General features: G+C 51.2%; 1 protein-coding gene across 6 annotated transcripts in view; it reads right to left on the bottom strand.

The window, feature by feature from the left end:
• Positions 1–14,472, bottom strand: part of Tox2 (TOX high mobility group box family member 2) — a 145,874-nt gene that overhangs the window by 3,040 nt on the left and 128,362 nt on the right. For all 6 annotated transcript variants that reach the window (XM_004669294.2, XM_045156899.1, XM_045156898.1 and 3 more), the window contains 5 exons: positions 11,543–11,782; positions 7,394–7,621; positions 2,452–2,532; positions 1,443–1,835; positions 557–684 (listed from right to left, as the gene is read on the bottom strand). In XM_004669294.2, the coding sequence (XP_004669351.2) occupies positions 557–684; positions 1,443–1,835; positions 2,452–2,532; positions 7,394–7,621; positions 11,543–11,782 (1,070 nt within the window). The remainder of the gene's footprint in view (positions 1–556; positions 685–1,442; positions 1,836–2,451; positions 2,533–7,393; positions 7,622–11,542; positions 11,783–14,472) is intronic.

Raw genomic sequence — 14,472 nt, 5'->3', positions numbered from 1 at the left:
ATGGGAACCACCTTGCCTAATAAGGCTGCTTCAAGATGGCCCACAGCTAATGGCCCGGGCACAACACGCCTCCTGTTATCGAGTTCACATGGGATCCTCGGTGGCGCTATGCGCGCTCCAGCACCCGTGGGCCAGCCGAGGCGACATCCCTGTCTTGCTCTGTTTCCCTCCCTCACTTCTGCAAGCTCCGCCTCACACGTCACTGAAAGTAGCCCAGGCCCTGTTGCCTCACTCTTTCTGGACACCAGGCTCTAAGTAGACCCTATCTGTGAATGGTGCAGGGAACCTTCGTGGGAGGGAAAAAAAAAAAAAATGGGATGGGAGAAAAGGCGTGAGTCAAGGCCAGCATCAGTTTTTTTCCAAATGGCCTAGTCATCGGTCAGCTGAGTCACTGGGGCCTTGCTTTGCTCTGTGCTCTCCCCTGTACGCTAAGCATCCACAGGTCCTGCTGGCAGTGAATACCCCATATTCTCCCGGGTGCCCCCTTTACCCCTGGCCACCTCTGTGCCATGCCCCTGAGTAAGCGAGGCCACGATGGAAGACACTGGGGACTGACCTGCAGGGGCCAAGGCCGCGCTCCCCACCAGGGTGACTCCCGTCCCAGTCCCCACTGCTCGAAGGGTTGGGTGGGCCAGGTGAACGGGCGCTGGAGCCACTGGGGAACTCCGAGATGTGCGGGAAGTCCTACGGAGCAGAAGGAGGAAGCGATGAGCAGGCGAAGGAAGGAAAGAAGGAAGGAAGGGAGGAAGGGAGGGAGGGAGGGAGGGAGGGAGGGAGGGAGGGAGGGAGGGAGGGAGGGAGGGAGGAAGGGGGCCTGTCTCGGGCAGCCAGGGTGGCATGGTGTTCTGGTCTATGAAGATGCCCATGCTTGCGAGATACTTCCTCAGGCCACACATGGAAAGTCCACTCTCCACTCAGCCTTGTCTTCTTTTTTGTTTTCCCCAGTGGAGAATCTTTAGGAACATTTAATCTGAGCCGAGTGTAACTTAGTGGCACCATACTTCCAGCATGACAGAGAAAAAGGAGGGAAAACAAAAAAAAAAAAAAAAAAAGGAAAATTCAATCTTGCCTTAGCTGAACTAAGGGGTGATTTTGCTTTCAAGGTCTTTCCTTTCTGGGCCTCAGTTTCCCAATCTGTAAAAAGGAGTTTGGGGGTTGCATGGGTGCCTTGGAACAGTCTGTGGAACAATAGGTAGGGAGCAGGTCTCCAAGGTTTTGGAGACAGCCAGTGGCTAGGGGTGACCTGGCAAAAGCCAGTGGCCTCAGGACCTGGGGAAGCTGAGCAGCCAGGCTGAGAGAAAGAGGTCCTGGAACACGTGTCCCCATCAGCAACTGCCTTCTAAGTCAGGTGTTCTAGATCCGTGTCAGAGATGTGGAAGCTGAGGCTCAGAGAGCCACGGCTGGTGGCTTGTGAAGGGCAGAGCCACTGTGGGCCAGCTTACCTGTGGCCCTGGAGGCGAAGGGCTCATGGCCAGCTGCACCTGGAGTGCCATGGGAGCGGGCAGAACAGGAGGCTGGGGGGCTGGGGACATGCTGAGTGGGGGGCTGAGGAGGGCACCCTGGGCGTGGGGAGGCAGTGGCAGCTGCTGGTGCAGCGGGGGGCTGAGTGGGAAAGGGGACGGCGGCGGGGACGCGCTGAGGCCCGGCAGCAGCGCTTTGGAGCCCAGCGTCCGGGCGAGGCCGGCGGGCGAGGCTCCGCTGCGGAAGGCCTGCAGGTCCGAGGGCGTCAGGAAGGAGGCCAGGCCAGGCATGGCGTACACGGGCTGCTTGGGAGGCAGCATTTTGGCTGGCGGGTTCACCTGAGGGCTCTTGGCATCACCTTGTTCCGGGGGACTCTGGGAGGAGATGAGAAACCAGTTACTTCGGAGACATGAGGCCAGGCAGTGTCCACTAACCAGCTCTACCTTGCAGGAGCCTTGGCTTTGACCAGCCACTCAACCCTGCCTTATTCCTACCCGGAGCTCCTCTCCCTGGCGGCAAGGCCATGCTTATGCCCCTCCCCAGCCTCTCACCCGTGTGTGCAGTTCCCTCTCTACCATCAGCAACCCTTTGCTGGGCCCTTTATGACTCAACCCAGGTGTCACCTGATCTGTGACAGCCTCCAGGTCAATACCTTGCCTCGTCTGGGGCCACACAGTCAGTCACATATTGCTTCTGGTGTGGGCAGAGAGGCAGAGGGCATGGCCAGGAGTTAAGACTGGGATGGAGTTTAGGACAGCCGCTCAAGTGGACAATTCCAGGCAATCTGATGAGCCCACTGGATCTGGCTGGAAAGATCCAATGGAACAAGGTACTCAGAAAGTCCGCTAATGGGCCTGGCGCACTGGAGGGTCTACGCGGAAGTGACCTACAGGCGAAGCCCTTCTTCCTTAGGCTGGTTGGTGCCGGCTATTCCGGTGGGCCCAGCTCTTGCTCCATCCCCCAAGCGGTCCATTTTCATCAGGGTGTTACCTTGGAGACGAGGCTAGCTCTGTAGGCCGCCAAGGCTTTCAGGTACTCCTTTTTTGCCGCTTCGGTCTTCCTCTTATAGGCCTGAAAGATCCGAGACATGGGCAACTCTGGGGAAAATGCCACAGAGGAGTCACAGTGCCGAGGCTGGGGTGAAAAGGCAGGGCCGTGCGTGGATGAGGCTGACGGGGTGGGAAGATGGGACAGTCGCCCAGTGGCCCCCTCCTCTTCTGAGAGCACCCCGAGGGAAATGTGGAGACCGGGGTACCTCCCGGTTCCTCGGCCATGTTGCTAGGTACTTGTGATGGTTAAGCTCGGCTGTCAACTTGGTTGGATCTAGAATCACCCAGGAGACGAATCTCTTGGCATGTTGGTGAGGGAGTTTCTGGAGCGGGTGAATGGATGTGGGCCTACCTATCCTAACCGAGGCCCCGTTCCCTGGGCTGGGCTCCCAGACTGGATGAGAAGGAGACAGTGAGCTGAATCCCAACACTCATCCCTATCTACTTCCCGACGATGTGTGCCGTGTGAAGCTGCCTCACGTTTCTGCTGCCACGACTGATGAACTGCACCCTCACTTCAGCTCTTCCCTTAAGTTCCTTCTTCTCAGGTCATAGCAATGAGAAAGTAGCTACTCCAGGGCTTAACTTTTCTGGGCCTCCAAGTCACATCACCACAACTGACAACTCAATGTCAACCCCTCTGGAATCCTCCACTTCTGAACAGTGTTGAGTTCTTTTCTTTTTTCCAAAAATTTTAATTGTATTTATTTGTTATTTATTTATTCATCTGAGATAGAGGGACAGAGGGAGAGAGAATGGGCATACCAGGGCCTCTGGCCACTGCAAACAAACTCCAGATGCATGTGCCACGATGTGCATCTGGCTAATGTGGGACCTGGAGAATTGAACCTGGGTCCTTAGGCTTTGCAGGTAAGCACCTTAACCACTAAGCCATCTCTCCAGCCCTGGTTTTTTATTTTATTTATCTCTTGTTTATTTGAGAGAGAGGGGGAAGAAGAGAGAAAGAGAGAGGAAAAAGCAGATGTAGGAAGAGAATAGGCAAGCCAGAGCCTCCAGCCACTGCAAACGAACTCCAGACACATGCACCACCTTGCGCATCTGGCTTATGTGGTTACTGGAGAATCAAACCTAGGTTCTTAGGCTTTACAGACAAGCACTTTAATCACTAAGCCATCTCTCTAGTCTGACTCATATTGTTCAACAGTGTTGAGTTTTAGTTGTATGTGTGTGTGTGTGTGTGTGTGTGTGTGTGTGTGTATGTATGTGTCTGTCTGTCTGTCTGTCTATCTATCTATCTGTCTGTCTGTCTATCTATCTATCTATCTATCTATCTATTTTTTTTTTTCTGAGATAGGGTCTCACTCTAGCTCAGGTTGACCTGGAATTCCCTATGTAGTTTCAGGGTGGCCTCAAACTCATGGCGACCCTCCTACCTTTGCCTCCCGGGTGCTGGGATTAAAGGCGTGTGCCACCATGCCCGGCCATATATTAATTTTTATTTATTTATTTGAGAGAGAGAAAGAGATAGAGAAATAGGCAGGGAGGGAGGAAGGTAGAGAGAGAGAAAGAGAGAGAGAGAGAAAGAGAGAGAGAGAGAGAGAGGGAGGGAGGGAGGGAGAAAGAATGAGCATCCAGCCATTGCAAATGAACTCCAGATGCATGAACCCCCTTGTGCATCTGGCTTACATGAGTCCTGGGGAATCGAACCTGGGTTCTTTGGCTTTGCAGGCAAGCACCTTAACCACTAAGCCATCTCTCCAGCCCACAAATAAAGTTTGTTAAGGTGATCTTAGAGAATGAATGCAAGCTAGTAGCCTTATAGTGAACAGGGAAACTTAAGTAGTTTTTAAAGAAAGTCTACTCTGCTTGTCTTTATTTAGTCATTACTGGTCAGGGTCTGCCAGCGCAGCGTAGGCTGTCTTGAGCTCTCTCTGTAGCGCAGGCTAGTCTCACACCTGAGAGACTCCTGCATCTCTCTCCTGAGTGCTGGAATCACAGGTGTGCACCACGATGCCTGGCTGTCCCTGCCATTAGTTAACATCTTTCTTCAGCAGTACTAGTTACTGTGACTGGGAAAAGAAAAACATTTAGGACCACAAGGACTATAAGGTAAAAATTTAGAGGCATTGGAACCAAGAAGAACATCTTGTCCCCATCCTCACTGTTCATAACATAAATATAAATATGCACATAATTACATGTTCATAATGATACAGATATTTTATATATATATATATATATATATATATTTCCCACTGTGGGCAACAGAGAAACACATACACACACACTTTCTCTCGCTCTCTCTGTCTCTCACTGTTATTAACCTGAACATCCAGGAACTGACTGATCAGATATTACTACCCAGCACAACTAGATGGGTAAATTCTTAACTTTTTGATATATCCCAGATAATAATACACTAGAAAAGTGGGGGGGGGGGGAGATGCCATTTACAGTGCATTAAGTCAATCACAAAATCAAACTTTGGAGGAAAATATACATGGGCTAGAATTTTAGATGTAAAAAAATTACTAGACAGGTCAACAAGAATGAGTTCTGAAAACTCAGAAGTAAGAGCACTTGTCTAGCAGGGTCAAGGCCTTGGGTTCAATTCCCAGGATCAAAACTAGGCCCAGTGTAGAAGGTCAGGTTCCCAGTGACCTTGGCTTGCCCCTGGGCTGTGCTGGGTGGGGGTGGGGATTCAGCCTCCCTGGAAGGAGCCTCTGGGAACAGAGCTCAGGATCACTAATCCCTGTGCCCGGAGGGACAGCATGCTTCTGCTGAACTTCACTGAAGGGAAGGAGGCCTTCTTCAGAGGGAGAGTGCATGCAAACAAAATAACAAGGAAACGACGAAGGCCCAAATTGCAGAAGCTGGCGGCCCCCTGCCAGCCCACCCCTCGCCTGCCTCCCTGGCTACCGCCTCCTACAGCAACAGACGGGCACCAGCAGCTTCCAGGGCCTGCAGTGTTGTCTCGCACCGACAGCATGAGTTTGACCTGCCTCACAGTGAGACCTGGACCATCGGAGGATTAACCCGAAGTGGCTCTCAATCAATGACCATCAATGACCGAGGAGCCTAGAATACAGCCAACACCCTTGCAGCTCGAATGAGATAACAGAGGTGGGGGTGGTCCTCAAGCTCCCATTGCCCTTAGGGAGACCTCTCTGATGGGCCCTTCCCGGCCTGTCTTTCCTGTCTCATCTCCACACTGTCCTCTAGCAGATCCCGGGACTTCCCAGATAAACTGTCTCCACTAGACAGTTCTGCAAATGCCCAACATTGTGGAGCAGAAGAAAGGACTCACTTCTGCTAGATCCATGATCTCTCTCTCTCTCTCTCTGGCCTCAGCCTGATGACCATTCTCTGTCTCCCGTCTGGAAAGCAGCATCTCTACTCCCCAGAGTGTGAGCCAGAATCCTGACAGTGAGTCTCCACCATTCATTCTGCGTCCCCATCTCCCCGGTCACCAGTCCCAAGCTCCTGTCATCTCCTACTTGGCACGTCCACTCTACCTGCCTAGAAGGCCAGCCTGATGGGCCCCTCCTGGCCCCCCCAGCTCCGTGGCCACCGTGTGAGTCCTCCTTGCCTCCATTTGGCAGCTCTGGACTCCTTCTAGACCCGTGCACTTGTCAATCCTTTCCTTTCTGGCCTTAGCCAGCATGGCACCTCCATCCCCGAATGCGTCCTTCCCCATGAAGCTCTCCCTCCGGTCTCAGCTGGGGACCTGACCGCCACCCCAGAGTTGTCTGTTCCACTTCTCTTTATAGTATTTTATTTATTACTTATGAGAGAGAGAGAGAGAGAGAGAGAGAGAGAGAATGGGCATCGCAGGGCCTGTAGCCACTGCAAACGAACTCCAGATTCATGTGCTACCATGTGTGTCTGGCTTACGTGGGACCTGGGGAATCGTACCTGGGTCCTTTGGCTTCACAGGCAAGTGCCTTAAATGCTGAGCCAACGCCCTAGTCCTGTTCCCCTTCTTTTTACTGTCATGTACTAAGTATCCTTCCAGCCTGTGGCAGGACCCCCCACTGTGATTTTCTACTACTTGTCTACTTTTTCTTCTTTTCTTTCCTTCTGGTTTTTTTTTTTTTTTTTTTTTTTGAGGTAGAATCTCATTCTTCTAGCCCAGGCTGACCTGGAATTCACTATGGAGTCTCAGGGTGGCCTCGAACTCACGGTGATCCTCCTGCCTCTTCCTCCCAAGTGCTGGGATCAAAGGCGTGCGCCACCACGCCCGACTTGCTTGTCTCCTTCTGAGGTGACTGTCCCATGATCCCCCCCAGTTCTCCAGTGCTGAGCAAGTCCTGACACCAGCCTCACAATGGTGACCCTGAGCAAGTCACTTAGCCTGGCATCTCCCTCTATCAAAACAGGCTAGCAGTGGATCGTGGCTCCATTGGGTGCTATCAGCATGCAGCAAGGAGGTAATGGAGGGGGGACCCTCACATTGGTGCTCAGCCTAGACACACTCCGAGACTGGGAGCCGGGAGAGAGGGCAAGTGAGGCGCAGTCAGCTTAGGGGTCAGCCTGAGCTACAAAGCGGGTTAACCGTGTTTGCAACTGCATGAATGCTTCTCTTCCCTCGTCCCCCAAGGGCCTTCGGTAATGGGGGTGAGGGTGGGGGGTCTGGGGGGACAGGGGTCATGTGGCTTGTGAGACAGGAAGCTCAGACTAGGAGGGACAAGATGGAAATGGTTATCAACCGCTTAGGGACAAAGAAACAGAGCTCCAGGGTGGTTGAGTTGCTAGTAAACAGTGTGGGGAAATGGGCAGGAATGGAAGGACCCAGCTTCCCAGTTTACAGATAGGCAAAGAGAGCAGGAAACCTCCCTGTAGAAAGCTCTGTTCCCAGAGGATGGGTCTGGCATCACAGCCTGGGCTCCAGGGTCCAAAGTCAGAAGGGGATCAAGGCTCACCTGCTTCTGTTCCTCTCCCAGGCTGTCCCACATGGAGGCCACGATTTTGGACACGTCCCCGAAGGTGGCGCTGGGGTTCTGCCCCTTGATGGCAGCCTGGGTGTCTCTGAAGAACAGCGCATAGGCGGACACCGGCTTCTGGGGCTCATTGGGGTCCTTCTTCTTTTTCTTCTTTGGGTTCTTGGCCTTTTTTCCTGGGTCTGCAGAAGGTCTCTTCTCTCCTGAGATCTGCCATGGTGAGAAGAGTCAAAAGCCCCCAGAGATGCAGGTGGTCCCAGCCAAAGGTGGTTCCAGACAGCCTTGGGCCAGGCTGAGCTTTCCTTAGCAGCCCACCTCGGGCCTGTCCAGCCCTGAGCTCTCCCAGGCAGAGACGGGGCGGCCCCACCTGGGGCTCCTGTGCAGGCAGCTTGGCCTGCACTGCCACGGCAACCATGCATTTGGTGGCAAAGCAATGGACAGACATACACACGGATACAGACAGAAAGGCACAGACAGAAACACAGATATGTACACACACATAAATACAAAGACACATGCACACACAGATACAGAGACTGATAGACACACAGACAGAAGGACATTAAAGGGAAAATAATACACAGCTGTACACAGAGGCAGATCTCATAGGAAGAACGATCTGGAGGCACACACGCATGTGTGGACACCTGGGTAGTAGCCTCAGGTGAAGGTTTAACTCCTTAACCAGAACCAACAGTACTGGAGAGTTGGTTCGGAGGATCTGGAGTCCTTAGAGACTGCTGGTCATGAGCACTAAACTGTACAAGAGGCTAGCCTGTGCCCTGAGAAGCCATAAAACCAGCACTTCGGGACTTTAACCTTTGCTATTGGACAAAAATAATTTATCTTTCCCCTTCCTTTCCCTTCTCTTCCTCCCTCCCTTCTCTTTCTTGTTTTATTTTATTTATTTTTTAAGTTTTAAAAAATTTTTTTTCCCCTTATTTAATTTTTTGAGGTAGGGTTTCACTCTAGTCTAGGTTGACCTGGAATTCACTATGGAGTCTCAGGGTGGCCTCGAACTCATGGCGATCCTCCTACCTCTGCCTCCTGAGTGCTGGGATTAAAGATGTGCACCACCGCACCCAGCCCTTCTCTCTTTCTCTCCAATCTCTCTCCCTCCTTCCCTTCCTCCCTTCCTTCCTTCCTCCCTCCCTCCCTCCCTTCCTTCCTTTCTTCTTTTGAGACCAGAGCTCATACATTCCTTGCTGGCCTCAAGCTCTGTAGTCAAGGATGACCTTGAACTTATCCTTTTCCTCCACCTCCCAGAAGCTCATTACAGGTGTGCATCACCACACCTAGTCTAAGTGTGTTGGGGATCAAAGCCAGGGCTTTATGCATGCTAGGCAAGCACTCTACCAAATTACATCCCAGCCCATCACTTTGCAGTGCTATCACTTTAAAATGTAAACGCAAATATTTTTCTTTTGTTTTTCTATCACTTTTTTTTTTCCAAGTTAGTGCCTAACTGCAAAGCTGTAAAGTCCTCTAATCAACAGTAAATAATGAGTTAAAACAAAGAGCCTGGGGAGACAGCTCATCAACTAAAGGTGCTTACTTACAAAGTGTAATGGTCCAGGTACGAATGCCTGGGATCCACATAAAGCCAGATGCACAAGGTGGTGCATGCATCTGGAGTTCCTTTGCAGAGGCTGGAGACCCTGGAGCACTGATTCTCACTCTCTCTCTCTCATAAATAAATAAATAAATAAATAAATAAATAACTAGATAGATAAAATATTTATGTATACAAACAGCAAACAAAGGTCTAAAGCCAGGCATGGTGGTTCACCTACATAACCCAACACTTAGGAAGCTGAGACCGGAAGACTGAGAGACTCAGAATTCAAGGTCAGTCTAAGGTACCAGAGAGATTCTGTCTCAAAAAATGAAAAAAAAATCTGGGGCTGGAGAGATGGCTTAGTGGTTAAGACACTTGCCTGCAAAGCCAAGGGACAGAGGTTCAGTTCCTCACTACCCACATAAAGTCAGATGCACAAGGTGGCGCATGTGCCTGGAGTTCATCTGCAGTGGCTGGAGGCCCTGGCATGCCCATTCTCTCCCTACCTGCCCCTCCCTCTCTTTCTCTTTCTTTCTCTCTCTCAAAGAAAAACAAATAAAGTATTTTTTAAAATGAGAAATACAAAACAAAAGCACAGAGGTCCATTTGCCTAGAGAGCAGTCATCTCAAGGGTGCCTTTAGATCCCCGCCGGGGCTGTCAAATGGCAAGGCACAGTTGATGGGCCTGACTCCAGGTTATGGATACGTTTTGCTCAACTCTGTCACCTCATGTGATCATAAACAGTCCACACCTGGTACCCCTGGTGACAAAAGGTTAGTCTCCTTCGCCTCACACAGCCTGTCCTCTGTGATGTCGGGAAGGGGTGACATGTGGCTGTCATCAAGTCAGGTCCCACCCAGACACACCCAATGCCACTGTGGTGGTTTGATTCAAGGGTCCCCCATAAACTCAGGTGTTCTAAATGCTAGGTTACTAGCTGATGGAGATTTGGAAATCAATGCCTCCTGGAGGCAGTGTATTGTTGGGGACAGGCTTATGGGCATTATAGCCAGTGTCCCCTTGCCAGTGTTTGGCACACTCCTCTGTTGTCCACCTGATGTTGGCGAGGGGCCGTGATGTCCACCATCTGCTCATGCCATCGTTTTCCCTGCCATCATGGAGCTTCCCCCTCGAGCCTGTAAGCCCAAATAAAACTTTTTTCCTCCAAGCTGCTCTTGGCCAGGTGATTTCTGCCAGCAATGTGGACCTGACTGCAATAGCCACCACACTCTACACACGTGACTCAGGGTTTCTAGGATGTGGAGGGAATTACCATGCTCCCTAGAGACTTCAGTAGGTCTCTGTTGGAAGCCTCAGGTCACATGGGCACTGGGGACTTCAGTCCCTGTTGTGCGGTCTGTGGCTCAGTGAGCCAAGAGCAAGAAGGTGCAGGTGGCATAACAAACTGATAAGGAGGTCCCCAGCCCGCAGACAAGACTCAGGTCTCCAAGTGCAAGGGACAGGGAGCCAGGCGGGGCAACACCAACTCTGTCCCTGAGTCTCTGTCCTGTCAGCCCATGGTGAGGCCTGAAGACGGGTCTCTCAATCAATGAGAGCTAACAGACATGGTGCTGATGTCATGTGATCACTCCAAACCTCAGTTTCTTTATCTTCCAAATGGAGATAACGTATACTCCTGCTGTGTAGGGCTGCTGGGGGATTGTGAGGATGAGCAGTGGTGATATCCTTAGAACAGCGACAGGCCCACGGTGTTTTAGAACCAGTTTTTTTTTTTTTTTTTCTTGAGAGAGGGTCACACATAGCCCAGGCTGGCCTCAAAGTCTCCCAGTAGTCGAGGATGGCCTTAAACTCCTGATCCTCTTGCCTCTACCTCCTGAGTGCTCAGATTACAGACTTACACCACCCTGCTAAGCTTTATGTGGGGGGGTGGAGCTGGGGTGGAATTCAGGGTTTCAGGCACTCTACCAAGTGAGCTACAGCCCCCAGTCCCTAGAAGTGTTTGTTAAATAAAAAACAGAAACCAACCCTGAGGCTGGGGACATAGCTCTGTGGCACAGTGTACGTCAAACACGTGTAAGGCCTTGGGTTCAAATCCTAGTACTGAATGTTGGGAAGGAAGGGAAGAAGTAACACAAGGAGGTATGGAGGGAGGGAAGGAGAGAGGGGGAGAGGGAAAGGAAAGGACAGGAATGGAGGGGAGGTGAGAAGGGGAGGAAGGGAAGAAAGGAAGGAGAAGAGGGAGAGGAAGGGTGGAAGCAAGCCCATCCTTAGATATAGATGGGGTTACCCTAGATGGACCTGGCTGAAGGGACACACAGCCTTCAGGCAGGAGGTCTGGGCCTCCCACAAGGCACACTGTGGCTGGGTCCCAGTCCTCTTCTGGGCTGTCACATGCACAGAGGACAGGGTCTCCAGCAGATTCTGCAGCGGTAGCCTGACCTCTCAGGGCCCTCTGACCACTGTTCACCCACTGACTCTTGGCTTCCAGCAGAGGGCATAGTGGCTCTTCTAGACTTTTTTCCAGAGGGCTATGATGTCCCTGAGCCCGCACTGCCCTCCCTCTCTCCACTCAGGAGGCCACCTTGGAGGGACGCCTCTCCACCTTACGCACCTTGGAATGTCCTTCCGACTCCTCCTCCTGTGTGGAGCTCGAGGGGGAGGGCGTGGCTGACTTGCTCCCTGGGGGCGACGGGGAGCTGTGGACGATGCCGCTCCTGAGGCCCATCTGGGAGATGAGTTGGGACTGACTGAGCGCACTCATGTGGCTGGCCAGCATCGCTGGGCGGCCGAGCAGGGGCCCCGGCCGGCCGGAGTCATAGGCAGCGACCTCTGAGTGGACCATCTCCTGGATCTGCGAGAGGACAGGGCGCTTGTGTCAGAAAGCTGTGCCTCGCCGCACCTGCACGGTGCCAGCGTCGCGGGGCTCAGAGCAGCTCAGAGCCCCGATGCCGGTGGTGCCGAAGTGGAAAGTGACCAACAGGTGAATCTCAAGGTGGAGTCCCATTCTGCCTCTACCTCCACACGATTCACATACTGCTCCTTGGCAGTTCCTCGTTCTGTTGGCATCCTCCCCCCCCCCCCCCGGGCAGATGGTTAGCATCTCACCCCTTACCAGAATCAGCCTGGCTGTGGGTGGACCATCTTAGGACACTGGGCTTCCCTCCTGAACCCAGCTCTGCCTTGATTCACTATGTCGTATAGCAGCAGAGCACTTTTAAAAATATTTTTATTGAGCTGGACGTGGTGGCACACGCCTTTAATCCCAGCACTCGGGAGGCAGAGGTAGGAGGATCGCCTTGAGTTTGAGGCCACCCTGAGACTCCATAGTGAATTCCAGGTCAGCCTGGGCTAGAGTGAGACCCTACTCCGAAAACAAAACAAAACAAAACAAAACAAAACAAAACAAAACAAAACAAAAAATATATATATTGAGCCGGACGTGGTGGCACACACCTTTAATTCCAGCACTCGGGAGGCAGAGGTAGGAGGATCGCCTTGAGTTTGAGGCCACCTGAGACTCCATAGTGAATTCCAGGTCAGCCTGAGCTACCTTGAAAATCCAAATATATATATATATATATATTGAGCTGGACATGGTGGCACATGACTTTAATCCCAGCACTTGGGAGGCAGAGGTAGGAGGATCATCATCAAGGCTACCCTAAGACTACATAGTGAATTCCATGTCAGCCTGGGCTAGAATGAGACCCTACCTCGAAAACAAACAATATATACATATATATATATATACAGAGAGAGAGAGAGAACTTCAATATAGGAGCATATTGCAAATTGGCCATCTTCCCATCAGGTTATGTTTTTATGGCCCCTCTCCCTCTCCCCATTCTACTGAAGCCTCCCCTGTGGGGTTATCAGTATTCACTGTGGGGTCCTGAATACACCAGTCAGTGTGTGTGTGTGTGTGTGTGTGTGTGCAAAGCACACTGTCCCACCTGTGGCTCTTACATTCTTTCAGTCCCCTCTTCTGCCATATTGAATCATGACTCTGGCCCTTACTACCTGGGTGATTTTGGCCAAGTTATTTATTTGACCTTTCTCTACCTCAGTGTCTTTGCCTTGAAACTGGATGTAATCAAACCTATCTTTTAAGGTTGTTAAATATCAAATGCAACCAACATGAAGCAGGCCCTATATCGTACAAGTGTTTGTTAAATGCATTGGCTAAATAAATCTCTTGATAACGTTTATCACCTTTCTTCTTATAGGTCAGAAATTTCTTATTAACTCTATTCCCCCATGTATTTCTAAACAGTCATTTCTAAAGAAGCTGCTGCTGATTCCATATGAGCATTTGTCACACCAAACACATAGTCAAAATACTGTGTACTCTTGACCCAAACACACACGCGCCCATGCATGCGCACGCATACACTCACACGACTTAGTGAGGTTTACAGACTTGGATATTATTTTATTTCCTCCGAATTATTTACCCTATCTGATTTATGATGTTAAATATCTACATTCCTCTCACTTTTTCCGTACTAGAAGATAAGCCTTCAATTTTCTGCAGTCTCTTTGTGAACATGGAGCTACGGTTTTCACGAGCGCCGGTGACTCTCTGGACCCTGCTCCCTACAGGACTGGGGTTAAGGTGTGCTTGGTCACACCCGGTTGTTGTCGTGGGTCCTGGGGCATCGAACGTGAAGGTCTCGGGCCCTCCCAGGCTCCGGTACTTGCAGCAAGCCCTGCTACCCGCTGAGCCATCTCCCCAGCCCAGGGAGCAGCGATTTTACTAGACAAGGACATCTGAAGATACTCTCAGTTCTCACAGCTGGGGGTGCTCTATGCATTTAAGTAGGCACTAGCCAAGAACACTGCTACACACTCTGCAACGCACAGGACGGCTGCCCCCCCCCCCGCCCCCCCAGACAAACACTTCTGGGTCAGGAGTAGCGAGGCTGAAGGCGCTGAAAAGTTTTGCCCTCAGAGAATCTCAGCTGCATCATGAAGACACCGCACAGGTGAAGATTTGATTTCCTTCACTCTAAAGTTATTTGAAAGAGTCTTATCTATCTATTTATTTATTTATTTTTGGTTTTTCGAGGTAGGGTCTCACTCTAGCCCAGGCTGACCTGGAATTCACTATGGAGTCTCAGGCTGGCCTCGAACTCACAGCGATCCACCTATCTCTGCCTCTCCAGTGCTGGGATTCAAGGCGTGTGCCACCATGCCTGGCTCTATTTATTTATTGGATATTGTGGTCAGGGAACATGGCTCCCAGGATTTTGTCTGTTTGGAATATGCCAAGGCTTCCACTGTGCCTTTGATAGGATTTGTTTTGTTCTGTAAAACATTTGTGTACATCTAAAATAATGTGGGCTGGGGTTGTGGCTCTGGGGTAGAGCACTTGCCAAGCACGACCAAGGGCCTTGGTTTGATTCCCAGCACCGTGGGCAGAAAAGTAACTGCAACCATGTTTACCCTGTCACATTAAAACTATCTCCCTAGATGTCTCCTCAGCATACTGTTTTGACTACTTTGGCTGTGAAACCTTGAGAAAGCAAATCTCAAGCCTGT

The sequence above is a fragment of the Jaculus jaculus genome, chromosome 8, assembly GCF_020740685.1.
Source record: "Jaculus jaculus isolate mJacJac1 chromosome 8, mJacJac1.mat.Y.cur, whole genome shotgun sequence".
Taxonomy (NCBI): Eukaryota; Metazoa; Chordata; class Mammalia; order Rodentia; family Dipodidae; genus Jaculus; species Jaculus jaculus.
Note: the sequence above shows the minus strand (reverse complement) of the source record. Positions and strands in the feature narration are given on the sequence as shown.